Genomic DNA, 17,872 nt, shown 5'->3' on the forward strand with positions numbered 1-17,872 from the left:
AATATAATGGCTTGTAAGGAGGCATCAGAAATAAAGGATTTGGCTAATTTAAAGAGCCTTAATCCTGTCCTGGATCTCCTCCAAGGGAGTTTCCGCATGAATAGAGACAATGCATCAAACAAGTAGGCTGCTGCACTGGTCATAGTGGCAATACACACTGCAGGTTGCCATTGGAGACCCTGATGAACACACTTTCTTTTTAGTAAGGGTTCCAGCTTTTCCTTAAACGAACAACTATCCTCTATGGGAATAGTGGTTCTCTTAGCCAAAGAGGAGATCGCTCCTTCCACCTTGGGAACCGTCTGCCACGACTCCTTAATAGAGTCAGCCACTGGAAAACACCTTTTTGAAATTGAAGATGGAGAGAAAGGGATTCCAGGCTTCTCCCACTCCTGTGCAATAAACTCTGAAGCACGGTCCGGTACAGGAAATACCTCCACCGCAGACCATAAGTCAAAGGACTTTGCTAGATATTTTAGGGTTGACTAAGACAGTCGTATCGAAGTCGTCAAGAGTAGCCAAAACCTCTAACAACATACGGAGGTGTTCCAGCTTAAATCTGAAGGATACAACTTCAGCATCAGAAGAAGGAATTACTGTCAGAATCTGAGATTTTACCCACAGAGGCTACCGACGTGTCTTCATCCTTAGACTTCTGAGAAAGAGCAACTTGGTTAGCCAAAACTGGATCAGAAACCTTACTCACTGAATCCTAAAACATCCTCTTGCGTCTTCCCTGAAGCATGGGAATAGCAGATAATGCCGCAGATGATACCTGGGCAGCAATTTCTGCAAATTAACTCCTCCAGGAGCATGAGAGGAACCGCAGGGCACTGCATGTAAAGATGAAAAAGATTGGGACGCTTGAGGAGAAAGCTGCAGCATTTCTGATACAGGAGAAACCTGAACAGCGTCAGCCTTAGAGAATGGTGGCTCAGAATCAAAAAGTATATCCTTGTAAAATAAAGTTATTTCAATACCAGAAGAACAAAAAGGAAGAGGGGGTTCTACATGGTTGCTTAAACAAAGCTTGCATTCAACAGATGGCAATGCCTCTTTTTCCATTTGCAAATAACAGTGTCAAAAAGCACTCACACAAAAAATTGAAATTTGACACCGTCTCTTTAAGGCAAAATAATTTTTAAAAATTTTTATTGACTAGAATACAGACATAACGCCCCTATGTTGGCACCCACTATACTTCAGCTAACTGCTGAGGTGCCTACCCGCACCAGATGACCAGGATTCTGCCTAAACAGGTTAGAAAGGGATCGTCACCGAACCGGAACCCCCTAGAACCAAGAGAAAGCAAAGTCGGATATATCCGATGCCGAAGCTGGTAACTTTATGAGTCACCACTCCGGATTCTTCTGTAATATGCGCTAGAAAGCGCACGCTCTGACTGCCGCCACAGCAAAAAGGACCATCTCTCTTTCAAGACCGAAGCGGTCACGGCGGCCATCTTTAAAATTTTAAATGGCAAATATTTCTTGCCTAAAATCATAAGCACAAGGTCGGTCTACACAGTCCTTGACACCGGAGCCAGGAGAAATAAACTGAGCTACCAATGAGCCGGGTATTAACCCTGTAGTGCCAAAGCACTAGCCCAGTGCCTGCTAATCTGCCCAATATAGATCCCTACTAGGATCAAACTAAAACGTCCCAATGTTTTCTTTATATTGCAGCATGAATTACAAGCTGCTTAAAGTGCCAGTGTCCCTTGATACTCCAAGGAATAAAATTGGCCCTTACCTGTGATATAGGCTGTCCTGCAGAAGAGACTGTTCCCCTGGTATGAGGGGAAGTCACTCCTCACAGAGACCTAGGATAAAAGAAATGTACAGAGTAAGCCTACTTTGGCATTCTGAGAGAGGGCAGCAATGTGTTAGGAACTTGTAGCGTTAGCCTCACTGCGTTTTCCTAACTGCTTTAAAGCTACCACAGCCCTGCTGAAAAGACTAACGTGGAGTACAGCTAGACCCATATTGTGATGGAAGATCAGAACAATCCTGCCCTGGCTTCAAAATAAAAAAAAAATCTTGATAGAAGAATCTTAGACACCTATAACTTCCCCTCTTCCTTGCACTGAAGGCAAAGAGAATGACTGGGGGTTGTGGGAAGGTGAGTAATGCTTAAAGGGACAGTAAAGTCCAAATTAAACTTTCATGATTTAGATAGGGCATGTAATTTTAAACAACTTCTAATTTACTTTTATCATCAAATTTCTTGGTTCTCTTGGTATTCTTAGTTGAAAGATAAACCTAGGTAGGCTCATATGCTAATTTCTAAGCCCTTGAAGGCCGCCTCGCATTTGACACTTTTTCACGGCTAGAGGGAGTTAGTTCACGTGTTTCATATAGATAACACTGTGCTTATGCACAAGAAGTTATTTAAGAGTCAGCACTAATTGGCTGAAATGCAAGTCTGTCAAAAGATTTGAGATAAGGAGGCAGTCAACAGAAGCTTAGATACAAGGTAATCAGAGGTAAAAAGTATATGTTGGTTATGTAAAACTGGGGAATGGTAAATAAAAGGATTATCTATCTTTTTAAACAATAACATTTTTGGTGTTTACTATCCCTTTAACAGCTCTGCTGTGGTACTCTTTGCCTCCTCCTGCTGGCCAGGGGTGATATTCCCAACAGTAATTGATGATCCATGGACTCACGGTGTTTTAAGAAAAAGTATAGTTTTGCTTTTTTTTTTTTAAATAACATTTAAATAACATTGCGCCGATTTTCAAAATCCTAGCCAAGCCCCAAAGTTTTAGGAAAATACTGATGTATACCTACTCCAGTTTGCTACGGTTTGTGTAAAGAGTCTTTTCATATGCAGAGGAAGGAGAGGGGGAGTGTCTTCTCTTTTTTCTATAGAACCACTTGCAGTGGGTGTTCCAGTAACCTTTTCAACAGTGCTTATCTGGGAGCTTCTAAGTAAGTTTTTAAAAGGTTTTATACTGGATTTTTAGATCAGCATCTGTGCATATTCTTATTCTTTATAGTAGTGTCTATTACATGCAGTTAAATGAAAAATGGTGTATATTGTCCCTTTAAAGGGACATGAAACGCAAAATGTTTCTTTCAAGATTTAGGTAGAACATATTTTAAACAACATTCCTGTTTACTTCTATTATCAACTTTGCTTCATTGTCTTGGTATCATTGTTGAAGGAGCAGCAATGCACTACTTGTTTATAACTGAACACATGGGTTAGTCAATGACAATCAGTATATATATATGCAGCCACCAATCAGCAGCTAGAATCAAGGTTATTTGCTGCTCCTGAGCTTTCCTAGATAAACCTTTAAGCAAAGGATAAGAAAAGAAGGAAGCAAATTAAATAATAGAAGTAAATTGGAAAGTTGTTTAAAATTGTATGTTCTACCTAAATCAAGAATGTCTAATTATGACTTAACTGACCCTTTAATGGACTAGTTAATACAGTAAATTTGCATAATCAACAAATGCACCACAAAGAGACAATGCAAGACAAATTTCAGTTATTTCTATTTCCACTCAGTAAGAGCTGGTGACAAACAGTGTAAATACAAAAAGACTGTGCACATTTTGTTAATGGAAGTAAATTGGAAAGTTATTTAAAATTGCTGCTCTTTCTGAATCATGAAATTTTAATTTTGACTTGAGTGTCCCTTTAAATAAAATAAAACGTTGAACTGCTGATTTTGATGGTATATATTTGACCACCCTTGCATAATAAGTGTCTGGATTTTTATATTGCTTATGACAAATTATTACGCACCTTCTGTATTTTTCAAAGAAAAAGAAAATTTATGCTTACCTGATACATTTATTTATTTTTTGACACGATGAGTCCACGGATTATCTTAATTACTAATGGGATATTCACCTCCTGGTCAGCAGGAGGAGGCAAAGAGCACCACAGCAGAGCTGTTAAATAGCTCCTCCCTTCCCTCCCACTCCAGTCATTCAACCGAAGTTAAAAAGAGAAAGGAAAAGCCAAGGCGCAGAGGCGTCTGAGGTTTACAATAACCCACAACCTGTCTTACAAGAACAGGGCGGGCCATAGTCTCATCGTGTCAAAAAAATACATTTATCAGGTGAGCATAAATTTTCTTTTCTTTTTTAAGACATGAAGAGTCCACGGATCATCTTAATTACTAATGGGATTCAATACCCAAGCTAGAGTACACAGATGATACGGGAGGGACAAGACAGGGAACCTAAACGGAAGGCAACACTGCTTGAAGAACCTTTCTCCCAAAAGCGGCCTCAGCTGAGACAAAAGTGTCAAACTAGTAAAACTGTGAAAAACTGTGAAGAGAGGACCAAGTTCCACAAAAGCTTCATTTTTGAACGTCCATGAGGAAGCAACAGCCCTCATGTAATGAGCTGTAACTCTCTCTGGAGGCTGCTGTCCAGCAGTCTCGTATGCAAAACGTAAGATACTCTTCAGCCAAAAAGAAAGAGAAGTAGCCATAGCTTTCTGTCCCTTGCGTTTTCCTGAGAAAACCACAAACAAAGAAGACTGACGACAGTCCTAAGTCACCTGCAGGTAAAACTGTAAAGCACGGACCACGTCCAAATTGAACAGAAGTCGTTCCTTCTGAGAAAAATGATTAGGACACAATAAAAGAACAACCTGATTAATGTTACGATCAGAAACAACCTTAGGAAGAAATCCTAATTTAGTACGTAAAACGACTTTATTTAAATGGAAATAAGATAAGGAGACTCATACTGAAATGCAGAGAGCTCTGACACTGTCCAAACAGAAGAAATAGCAACAAGAAATAAAATTTTCCAAGATAACAACTCAATATCTAAAGGAAAGAATAGGCTCAAACGGAGGCCCTTGAAGAACTCTGAAAACTAAATTCAGATTCCATGGAGGAGTAACTGGTATGAACACAGGCCTGATCCTGACCAAGGCCTGACAAAAAAAGTTGTACATCTGGGACATCTACCAGACGCTTGTGTAACAAAATAGAGAAAAGAGTTTTTACCCGTTAGGGAACTTGACGATAAACCTTCCTCCAAACCCTCTTGAAGAAAAGACAAAATTCTAGAAATCCTATCTACTCCATGAGTAGCCCATGGATTCACACCAATAGAGATATTTACGCCATATCCTATGAGAAATGTGACTAGTAACAGGCTTTCAAGCCTGAATCATGGTCACAATGACTGAGTCAGAAAAACCCCACTTGGATAATAAGTGTTCAATCTCCAAGCAGTCAGTTTCAGATAAACCAAATTTGAGTGAAGGAGGGGCAATTGAATTAGAAGGTCCTTCCTCAACAGAAGTCTCCAAGGTGGCAGAGATGAAATGTCCACCAGATCTGCATACCAAATCCTACAAGGCAAAGTCGGTGCTATGAGGATCACCGAAGCCCTCTCCTGCCTGATTCGAGCAATGGCCCGAGAAAGAAAACCAAACGGAGGAAAAAATCTGGAGAACACTTCCGGATGGCATTCCCACTCCCCTGGATGAAAGGGCTGCCTGCTCAGGAAATCTGCCTCCCAAATAATCCACCCCTGGGATGTAGCTCGCCAACAGGCAACAAGAATGGGCCTCCGCCCACTGAAGTATTTTGGATACCTCTGTCATCGCCAAGGAACTCCTCGTTCCTCCCTGATGATTGAGGTAAGCCACTGACGTCATTTTGATCGACTGGAACCTGATAAACTGGACCGAAACAAGGCCAGGCCAGAAGAACATTGTAGATCGCTCTCAGCTCCAGAATGTTTTTTAGGAAGAACAGACTCTGGCAGAGTCCAACCCCCCCTGAGCCCTTAGGAAGCCTCAGACTGCTCCCCACCCTAGAAGGCTGGCATCTGTTGTCACAATCACACAAGATGGTCTGCGAAAGAAGTTTCCTTGGGAGAGATGATCCAGAGACAACCACCACTGAAGAGAATCCCTTGTCTCCTGCTCCAGTAGTATTCGAGGAGACAAATCTGTATAATCTCCGATCCATTGCCTGAGCATGCTTAACTGCAGAGGTCTGAGAACCAAGCAAATGGATGATGACCATTGCCGCCACCATTAGCCCGATTACCTCCATGCACTGAGCCACTGAAGGCCAAGGAGTGGACTGAATGACTAGACAAGTATCGATAATCTCTGATTTCCTGACATTCTGCCAGAAAAGTCTTCATTGATAAGGAATCTATTATGGTTCCTAAGAAAGTTACCCTTGTGCTTGGGACTAAGGAATGCTTTCCCAAATTTTCCTTCCACCCGTGAGACCACGGGAAGGATAACACCATGTCCGAGTGAAATCTTGCTAGTTGTAAGGATGGCGCCTGGACTAGAATGTCGTCCAGATAGGACGCTACTGCAATGCCCCGCAACCAAAGCACAGCCAACAGCGCTCCCAGAGCCTTTGCCACTGTTGTCATAAATTGACCCTCTTGGATCAAGGGGAAAATGGAACAAATAGTTTCCATCTTGAAGGATGTTACACTAAGAAAAGCGGTTTAGACTCTTGAGATACAAAAAGTGATCTGAAGGTTCCCTCTTTTTTGGGAACCACAAACCGATTGGTATAAAAAACCCAGACCCAGTACCTGTATTCGAACTGGAACAATCATTCCCAGGTCTGAGATGTCTCCTATGCAGTGTAAGAACACTCCTTTTGTATGATCTGCAGATAATCTTGAAAGCATAAACCTGCCTCTGGGAGGAAAACTTTTGAACTCTAATTTGAATCCCTGGTACACTATCTTCTATTGCCCAGGGATTCTGAACATCTCAAACTCAAGCCTGAGCGAAGACTGAAAGTCTGCCCCCTACAAGATCCGATCCCGGAACAGGGCATGTCCTTCATGCTGTCCTTAATTTAACAGCAGGCTATCCAGATTTTTTTTCAAATTTTTTTTTAAAAATTCTTTATAATGTCAAAAGAGATTATTTCCGTCAAGCCATGTCCCCTTGTAAGGAATCGCTAAAAGCTTAGACTTAGAGCATACATCCGTAGAACAAGGCTCTAACCCTAAGGCTCTGTGAGCTGGAACAAAGAAACTTTAAACCTATGCTCCTATTTTGGCAACTTGAAGGGAAGAATTTGAAATAAAGGAATTAGCCAATTTGAAAGCTTTTATCCTATCCTGGATTTTATCCAGGGGAGTTCCTGACTTAATAGCATCAGACAACGCATCAGTAAAGTACACAGTTGGTTGCCATTGTAAGCCCTGGTGTACATCCCTTTTCTAATTTTCATCCATAGGACCTTTGAAAAATCTAACTATCCTCTAAGGGTATAGTAGTTTTCTTAGCTAAGCTGGAAACTACTCCTTCCACCCTAGGGAATGTTTGCCCAGCCTCCTTAGCTGAGTCGGCTATGGGAAACATCTTTTTAAATATAGGGAATGCTGTCTTTTTCACTCCTTATAACTTACTGGACGCACTAGGATAGAATACACCGGTATTGTCGGAGTCGCCCCGGGTAGTGAAAACCTCCTAAAGTAACAAATGGAGGTGTACAAGCTAAAAAATAAACTGAAAGAAAAACAACCTCAGGATCAAAGGAAATATATTATTCCATCTGAGTCTGAGAATTCTCTCTCTTAGATAATCCCAAAGTATCTTCCTCTTTCAGGTAACAGGGAAGAACAATTCAGAATAGCAACAACCGAATCAATTTTCTATTTCCTAAATTATTGAAAATAATTCCTCTAGTAAATCCAGGTAGAGTGGAGAGGAAGTGCAGAGCACTGCATGTGGGCCATAAATTTTTTGTGGGACACTTATAGAAGAAAATTGTAGCATAGACTGACCATAGGCAACAGACTCCTAAACAGCACGTGCTTAGGAGTAGGTTCAGAAGAGAGACATTTAATAAAAATTGACACATAAAAACGTTACTGTCTCTTTAAATTTGAAAAGGTAACAATTTTTATGTGTTCTTATTCCATCCTAAAACACAAAGGATGAATTAAACAATAAAAGCTGAAATTCTTTTAATAAAGAGTAACATAAAAAAACGTTACTGTCTCTTTAAATTCTCAACTGAAACTTTATATTTTTGTGTGCAGAACAACTAAAATAGTACACAATTAATGCAGAAGGAAACCACACTTCAGTTAAACCTTGCTGAGGAGCCCATCTGTCCTAATATGTTTTCGTGTGCTAGAAACACAAAATAACATAAAAACAATGAAACTGCAGAATGAATTAGATTATTGTTGATTTATTCCAGTCACAGTTAAGGGGAGACTGATGGAACATAATTGCAAATATATGTGTACAATGAAAAGGCTTAACTCAAACCTCTACACTTGCACTCTGTACCAGAGCTACTTCGCCCTTATTTGTGCAGCAACGATCCGGAACGTAGCAGGAGGAGAAAACCGTTCCTCCGGTTCCAGTAAAGCCTGACCATGCGCTAAGCCCTTTTCCTATTAGGGCAGAATGCGCAGATGAATTCAATAGCTCAAGATGGGTCCGTGAGTGACATAATATCAGCACCGAAAAAGTAGCGCTCAGCAGTAAGATCTGCCCATCGTGGGTGTGCCAAAAAACGGAACCATCTCCCGGTCAGTATATTTCAATGTTAAAAACCGCCGGGAGAACCCCTCAGAGCCTCATAATCATGCGTGCATACTAAGATCCGCCTATGTGCTAAGCACTATTCATATTAGGGCAGAATTCACTCAAGATGGCGTAGTGAAACAATGCAAGCGCAGAGAAAGTGGCACGTAACATTAAGATCCGCTCATCGTGGGCGTTGGCAAAAAAAAACGAAACCGTCTCCCGTGCGATATATTTTTATTTTAAAACCGTCTGGAGAAAGCCTTTCATAAAATAACACTGTCTATCAGTTAGGCATTGAACCCAGGTAACCAGCAACCTAGGCAGTATTGTTAACCATTGTGCAAGGGAGATGCTTTCCTATCTCTGCATAAAATGGTTGCATAGCCCTCTCCATCAAGAAGAGTTTACGAGTCCCATCACAATAAAGAGCCCAATCTGTAATCTTAGCCCTTGAATATGTGATTGATAGTAATGTAGTGCTCACTTTCTTCTGAGTGAATGATGTCCCCATAAATTAATAAAGTTAGCACTTACCTTGAACTTCTGCCTGCAGCAAGGCAGCACACAGGCTTGAGAGCTCCTCTCCCTCACATCGACCTGTGGAGAAATAGAGTGCCGAGTAAGCTGTACCTCAGACTATAGGATATAGGGCAGCAAGAAACATGGGAGGCGCAGTGAGAATTATGTCCCACAAGTTCCCATTGCTTTAAAGCCACCAAAAGCTCTACTGTAGAGACTGATATGGATTACGGCTACACCCTAGAACAAAGCAGCACTCTGGCACTACTTTAAAAATAATAAACTCTTGATTGAAGAATCTTTTCTAACACCTCCCTTTACCTCTTCCTATCACTAACGTAGGCAAAGAGAATGACTGGAGTGGGAGGGAAGGGAGGAGCTATTTAACAAGCTCTGCTGTGGGGCTATTTGCCTCCTCCTGCTGACCAGGAGGTGAATATCCCATTAGTAATTAAGATGATCCATGGACTCATCGTGTCTTAAAAAAGAAAAAAAGCTGCCAAAAGTCAAAGAATGCGGGAGTTTAAAAAAATATTGAAAATAAGGAACATTCCATTTCCATCTATTACGACATCTGGATTTTTAAATTTCTGCAGTAGCAAGGAACACATTTGTTTAGTTGTAAAGATTCTCCTCAAAATTATACTTAATCACCAAGCTCAAGAGTGAAAAAAACTATACTTACTCCATCACCCAGCTCAAGAGTGAAAAAAACTATACTTACTCCATCACCCAGCTCAAGAGTGAAAAAAACTATACTTACTCCATCACCAAGCTCAAGAGTGAAGAAAAAAACTATACTTTTCCAATCACCCAGCTAAAGAGTGAAAAAACTATACTTACTCCATCACCAAGCTCAAGAGTGAAAATAATTATACTTACTCCATCACCAAGCTCAAAAATGAAAAAAATAAGGGATGTGTTCTATTCCAGAAAAGCTTTACTGTATATCTACTTTCTGCACTTAGTGTTCTTAAAATTGACAGTATTAGAAAAACACATTTATATATTTGTATGAAAAAACTGGGCAAAGAATAATTAATATCTTAAAGTTATGTCAAATAGCCCACGCTCCGCCACCCACTTGAAAAGTCAAATTTTCTATGAGCTAATGGTTTGAATTGTTGTCAAATTAGCGCTCTCCCCTTAAGGCACTTTTGTTGTAGCTATAGTGTCGATTGGAGAACAATGCAAACCATTAGCTCACAGAAAAATTTACTTTTGAAGTGAGCGGTGGAGCACGGGGTATTTGAATTTTATATCTACATTAAAAAGTAAGTTATAGAGCATCTTCGTTTCAACTGATGAATTAAACTCCATCTAAAATATTAACATTCCGGATTTGTTTTTATAAAAGGGGAGAGTTTGCAATCACTTTAAGAAGGATCCGAAGAAATAAGAATTTAAATTAAATTTAACACCACCATAGACTTGAATATGACTAAAAGGGATGATGAAAACACAAAAGCATTTAATATAATAGGATTTCAGAAGAGCTATAACATAATTTATGTAAGAACTTACCTGATAAATTCATTTCTTTCATATTGGCAAGAGTCCATGAGCTAGTGACGTATGGGATATACAATCCTACCAGGAGGGGCAAAGTTTCCCAAACCTCAAAATGCCTATAAATACACCCCTCACCACACCCACAATTCAGTTTAAAGAATAGCCAAGAAGTGTGGTGATAAAGAAAGGAGTAGAAAGCATCAAAAAAAGGAACTGGAAATATAATTGTACTTTATACAAAAAAACATAACCACCATAAAAAGGGTGGGTCTCATGGACTCTTGCCAATATGAAAGAAATGAATTCATCAGGTAAGTTCTTACATAAATTATGTTTTCTTTCATGTAATTGGCAAGCGTACATGAGTTAGTGACGTATAGGATAGTAATGCCCAAGATGCGGAACTCCACAGAAGAGTCACTAGTGAGGGAGGGACCAAACTGAAACAGCTGCCTGAAATACTTTTCTACCAAAAACTGTTTCCGAAGAGGCAAATACATCAAAACGGAAGAATTTAGTAAATGTATGCAAAGAAGACCAAGTTGCTGCTTTGCTAATCTGATCAACTAAAAGCTTCATTCTTAAAAGCCCACAAAGTGGAAACTGATCTAGTAGAATGAGCTGTGATTATCTGAGGTGGAGCCTGACCCAACTCCAAATAAGCCTGATGATTCAAAAGCTTTAACCAAGATGCTAAGGAAATGGCAGAGGCTTTCTGACCTTTCTTAGAACCAGAAAAGACAACAAATAGACTAGAAGTCTTCCTGAAATCTTTAGTAGCTTTAACATAATATTTCAAAGCTCTTACCACATCCAGAGAATGTAAGGATCTCTCCAAATAATTCTTAGGATTAGGACACAAAAGAGGGAACAATAATTTCCCTATTAATGTTGTTAGAATTCACAACTTAAGGTAAAAATTTAATTGAAGTCCGCAAAGCTGCTTTATCCTGATGGAAAATCAGAAAAGGAGACTCACAAGAGCGAGCAGATAATTAGGAAACTCCTCTAGCAGAAGAGATAGCCAAAAGGAACAATACTTTCCAAGAAAGTAGTTAATATCCAAAGAATGCATAGGTTCAAAAGGAGGAGTCTGTAAAGCCTTCAAAACCAAATAAAGACTCCAAGGAGGAGAGATTGATTTAATGACAGGCTTCATACGGACCAAAGCCTGTACAAAACAGTGAATATCAGGAAGCTTAGCAATCTTTCTGTGAAATAAAAAGAGAAAGAGCAGAGATTTGTCCCTTCAAGGAACTTGCAGACAAACCCTTATCCAAAACATCCTGAAGAAACTGTAAAATTCTAGGAATTCTAAAAGAATGCCAAGAGAATTTATGAGAAGAAAACCATGACATATAAGTCTTCCAAACTCGATAATAAATCTTCCTAGAAACAGATTTACAAGCCTGTAACATAGTATCAATCACTGAGTCAGAGAAACCTCTATGACTAAGCACTAAGCGTTCAATTTCCATACCTAGTTCAAATTTAAGGATTTGAGATCCTGATGAAAAAACGGTCCTTGAGACAGGAGGTCTGATCTTAAAGGAAGTGGCCAAGGTTGGCAACTGGACATCCGGACAAGATCCGCATACCAGAACCTGTGAGGCCATGCTGGTGCTACCAGAAACATAAAATGATTGTTCCATGATGATCTTGGAGATCACTCTTGGAAGAAGAACTAGAGGCGGTAAGATATAAGCAGGTTGGTAAAACCAAGGGACTGCTAACGCATCCACCGACTCCGCCTGAGGATCTGAGGATCCCTGGGCCTGGACAAGTACCTGGGAAGTTTCTTGATTAGATGGGAAGCCATCAGATCTATTTCTGGAAGACCCCACATCTGAACAATCCGAAAAAACACATCTGGATGGAGAGACCACTCCCCCCGGTTGTAAAGCCTGACGGCTGAGATAATTGCTTCCCAATAGTCTACACCTGGGATATGTACCGCAGAAATTAGACAAGAGCTGGATTCCGCCCAAGACAGTATCCGAGATACTTCTTTCATAGCTAGAGGACTGTGAGTCTCACCCTGATGATTGGCATATGCCACAGTTGTGATATTGTCTGTCTGAAAACAAACGAAAGGTTCTCTCTTTAACAGAAGCCAAATCTGAAGAGTCCTGAAAATAGCACGGAGTTCTAAAATATTGATTGGTAACCTCGCCTCCTGAGATTCCCAAACCCCTTGTGCTGTCAGAGATCCCCAACCTGAAAGACTTGCATCTATTGTGATTATAGTCGGACTATAATATAGTTGGACGAACAAAAGAAGCCCCTTAAACCATACAATGGTGAACTAACCACCAAGTCAGAGAGAACATTGGGATTTAAGGATATTAATTGTGATATCCTTGTACAATCCCTGCACCATTGATTCAGCATACAAAGCTGAAGAGGTCTCATATGAAAATGAACAAAGGGGGATTGCATCCGATGCTGCAGACTGAAGGTTTCGACAAGCTGAAACCAATTTTATTTGTCGCTTGTCTGTTAGAGACAGAGTCATGGACACTGAATCTATCTGGAAACCTAAAAAGGTGACCCTTGTCTGAGGAATCAAAGAACTTTTCGGTAAATTGATCCTCCAACCATGTCTTTGAAGAAACAACACTAGTTGATTAATGTGAGATTCAGCAGAATGTAAAGACTGAGCTAGTACCAAGATATCGTCCAAATAAGGAAACACCGCAATACCCTGTTCTCTGATTACAGAGAGTAGGGCACCGAGAACCTTTGAAAAAATTCTTGTAGCTGTCGCTAGACCAAATGGAAGAGCGACAAATTGGTAATGCTTGTCTGGAAAAGAGAATCCGATTCTGGATGAATCGGAATATGAAGATATGCATCCTGTAAGTCTATCGTGGACATATAATGACCTTGCTGAACAAAAGGCAGAATAGTCCTTATAGTTACCATTTTGAAAGTTGGCACTCTTACAAATGATTCAAAATTTTCAGATCCAGAACTAGCCTGAATTAATACAGGTGGCCCTCGGTTTACAATGGTTCAATTTGCACCGTTTCAGAATAACAAGCTTTTTTTTTTTCAGTCATGTGACTGCTATTGAAAAGCATTGAGAAGCAGTGCATTGATTAAAATAGCCAGTAGGTAGAGCTGTCCGCTTGTGTTGCAGCAAAGATATGCAAGCCAAGCAAGCTGAAATGAATCAGTTTAACCAGACCTGAGCTATGGAGCAGCTTGCAAAGGAACAAGATCACCCAGTCTATAAATCAGTCCAGATTGGAATGTATAGAAAGAACTGTTTGCAAAAAAATTCAAGTAAAGTCTGTGTTGTGTGATTTTATTAGGTTTATAATGCTGTTTAGCAAATGTTTTTGTTCATTTAAAGGGACACTGAACCCAATTTTTTTCTTTTGTGATTCAGATAGAGCATGCAATTTTAAGCAACTTTCTAATTTACTCCTATTATCAAATTCTCTTCATTCTCTTGGCATCTTTATTTGAAATGCAAGAATGTAAGTTTAGATGCCGGCCCATTTTTTGGTGAACACACTGGGTTGTTCTTGCTGATTGGTGGATAAATTCACCTACCAATAAAGTGCTTTCCATGGTTCTGAACCAAAAAATAGCTTCAATGCCTTCTTTTTCAATTAAAGAAAGCAAGAGAACAAAGAAAAATTGATAATAGGAGTAAATTAGAAAGTTGCTTAAATTTGCATGCTCTGTCTGAATCACGAAAGAAAATTTTTGGGTTCAGTGTCCCTTTAACTTAGTTTAATTATATATTCTGTGTTGTGTGATTATTTTATTAGGTTTATAATGATGTTTAGCATTTAAAGTCTTCATTTCAAAGCTTTAAAAATAATGTATTAGGTGTTACTTATGTCAATTTTGAGAGGGGCCTGGAACCTAACTCCCTAACTTCCCATTGACTTACATTATAAACTGGGTTTCAATTTACACAACGGTTTCGATTTACAACCATTCCTTCTGGAACCTAACCCCGGCGTAAACTGAGGGCTACCTGTACTCTTTCTTTGGGACAATGAATAGATTTGAATAAAACCCCAGACCCTGTTCCTGAAACGGAACTGGTATGATTTACCACTGAAAGCTCTAGATCTGAAACACACTTCAGAAAAGCCTGAGCCTTCACTGGATTTGCTGGAACGTGTGAGAAAAAAAAAATCTTCTCACAGGAGGTCTTACTCTGAATCCTATTCGATACCCTTGAGAGACAATACTCTGAATCCACTGATTTTGGACAGAATCTGCGCAAATGTTTTGGAAAAATTTTAATCTGCCCCCCACCAGCTGAGCTGGAATGAGGTCCGCACCTTCATGCAGACTTGGGGGCTGACTTTGGTTTCTTAAAAGGCTTGAATTTATTCCAACTTGAAGAAGGTTTCCAATTGGAACCAGATTCTTTGGGGGAAGGATTGGCTTTCGGTTCCTTATTCTGTCGAAAAGAACGAAAACGATTAGAAGCTTTAGATTTACCCTTAGATCTCTTATCCTGAGACAAAAAAAACTCCCTTCCCCCCGTGACAGTTTAAATAATTGAATCCAACTGAGAACCAAATAAATTGTTACCTTGGAAAGAAAAAAGATAGTAATCTAGACTTAGATACCATGTTAGCATTCCAATATTTGAGCCACAAAGCACTTCCAGCTAAAATAGCTAAAGGCATAGATTTAACATCAATTTTGATGATATCAAAAATAGCATAACAGATAAAATGATTAGCATGTTGAAGAAAGCGAACAATGCTAGACAAATCAGGAACAGTTTCCTGTTGCGCTAAGCTTTCCAACCAAAAAGTTGATGCAGCTGCAACATCAGCCATAGATATAGCAGGCCTAAGAATATAGCCAGAAAATAAATAAGTTTTCCTTAGATAAGATTCAAGTTTCCTATCTAAAGGATCCTTAAAATAAGTACTATCTTCCAGAGGAATAGCCCCATCAACTTTGGGGATTTTTTCCCAAAACTCCAATCTAGCTGCAGGCAAAGGATACAACCTTTTAAACCTAGAAGAAGGAATAAAAGAAGTACCAGGCCTATCCCATTCCTTTGAAATCACATCAGAAATTGCATCAGGAACTGGAAAAACCTCTGGAGTAATTACAGGAGGTTTATAAACTGAATATACTTTTTTTTTTAGTATCAAGAGGACTAGATTCCTCAATATCCAAAGTAATCAACATCTCTTTTAACAAGGAACGTATATACTCCATCTTAAAGAGATAAGTAGATTTGTCAGTGTCAATATCTGAGGTAGGATCTTCTGAATCAGATAGATTCTCAGAGGAGGATAATTCAGTATGTTGTCGGTCATTTGAAAATTCATCAACTTTATGAAGTTTTAAAAGACCGGGAAATCATGTACATTAGATGTTGAAGGCACAACAGGCATTGTACTTGTACTGATGGATACATTATCTGCATGTAAAAGCGTATCATGACAACTGTTACATACTACAGCTGGCGATATAATCTCCGCTAACTTACAACAGATACACTTAGCTTTGGTAGAACTGTTATCAGGCAGCAGGGTTCCAACAGTTGTTTCTGAGACAGGATCAGATTGAGACATCTTGCAAAATGTAAATGATAATTTTGCTTTATATGTTGTTTTTTCTATTTCCTTATATGGCAGTTTCAGGAATGGGAAAAAAATGCAAACAGCGTAGCCCTCTGAGCATAAAAAAAATGCAAGAGGCATATAGGAAGTGAGGTTTAAATAATTTAATTATTTGGCACCAAGTATGACGCACAACGCAAAATATAAATTATTAGGAGATGAATCTCTACGACCGATAACAGAGAACCTATGAAAAGATTTCCCGTGAGGAAAACCATAGAATCAATAGGTGATACTCTCTTCACATCCCTCTGACAAACGCTACTCTGAGAGGAATCGGGCTTTAAAATGCTGAGAAGCGCATATCACAGAAGAAAATCAAGCACAAACTTACTTCACCAACTCCATAGGGAAGCAAAGTTTGTAAAACTGAATTGTGGGTGTGGTGAGGGGTGTATTTATAGGCATTTTGAGGTTTGGAACACTTTGCCCCTCCTAGTAGGATTGTATATCCCATACATCACTAGCTCATGGACTCTTGCCAATTACATGAAAGAAAACCACTCACTGAGTGATTCAAATTGATAAACAAAATTATAAGTAGCCCATACTGCGCCATAAAACAATTGCATAAATTCAACGATTTTTATCGAAATGTAACAAATGTGGGAAATGCTGGTTCTGACCTCAAGCTGTAAAATTAAAATCAGATTTAAACTTTTATTAATTAGAATTTTAGATAGAACCTACAATTAAAATACACTTTCCAATGTACTTCTATATCAATTGTATCTCTCTTGTTTGTTTTTGTTAAAGCTTAGCTCCTTTCCAAGACAGCATATCTAGAAGCTGAGAAGTGTGCAAAGGTCTCGAGAGCTATAGGTTTAGCATTGCTACAATCATTGTTGCAAACACAACAGTTCTCAAAACGTGCATGCTTCTGGGTCTACCTTAGGATGCTCTCAAGGAAAGGATCAAAGATTAAAAAAAAAAAAAAAAAAAAAAAAAAAGACACAAAAAGAAGGTTGATCAAGTTAAAAAGGAGACAAGTGTCAACATTAACCTTTAATAGTATAGATAGAACATGCCTTTTAAACAACCTCCAAATTTACTTCTATTATCAAATTTTCTTTGTTCCCTTGGTATAAATGGGTGAAGAGTAAACCTAGGTGGGCTTATAGGAACCCCAGGAGTATGCAAATTTGTTGTAGTGTTATACAAAATTGCAAACACCACTCCCAGAGTGCTAAAGAGATGTGCACACGTCTGAGATCCTATGATCCCACCTTGGTTTACTCTTCAACAAGATATACCAAGGGACTAATGCAAATAGAATAGAAGTAAATTGGGAAGTTTTATAAAATGACATGCTCTATCTGAAAATGTAATTGTGACTTTACTGTTCATTTAAGAGCAGAAAAACAAAATGAAATTGGAAAAAACAAACCTAGAATGTTACCTACCTCTGAGGTTTGGCCTTTTGTCAGTGGTAAATGTGTAGGTCTAATATTCAATGAATGGCTTCTAGTCACTGTAACTCCAGAAGGAGATTTACAATTTGTCTTCTTATCAGGGCTGTTGGACTTTATAGGTTTTTCTTCCAATAAAACTGCATCCCAGGGATCCTCAGCACCTGTTTTAGAAGATAATCCGCTGTCCTGTGTGTGAATGAACAGGTCCACATTATCTACTTTGGGTTTACTGAGCGGATCAAGATCCAGCCACTCAAATTTACTTATGTCGTCTGTTTTTTCTACAGTTTGTACAAG

The 17,872-nt window shown here is 39.2% G+C and overlaps 1 protein-coding gene across 2 annotated transcripts in view; it reads right to left on the bottom strand.

Annotated features, from left to right (window-relative positions):
- PIK3C2A (phosphatidylinositol-4-phosphate 3-kinase catalytic subunit type 2 alpha) overlaps positions 1–17,872 on the bottom strand; it is a 530,626-nt gene that overhangs the window by 447,683 nt on the left and 65,071 nt on the right. For both annotated transcript variants that reach the window (XM_053720635.1, XM_053720636.1), the window contains one exon: positions 17,567–17,872. This exon is cut by the window's right edge and continues 849 nt beyond it. In XM_053720635.1, the coding sequence (XP_053576610.1) occupies positions 17,567–17,872 (306 nt within the window). The remainder of the gene's footprint in view (positions 1–17,566) is intronic.

The sequence above is a fragment of the Bombina bombina genome, chromosome 7, assembly GCF_027579735.1.
Source record: "Bombina bombina isolate aBomBom1 chromosome 7, aBomBom1.pri, whole genome shotgun sequence".
Lineage (NCBI taxonomy): Eukaryota > Metazoa > Chordata > Amphibia > Anura > Bombinatoridae > Bombina > Bombina bombina.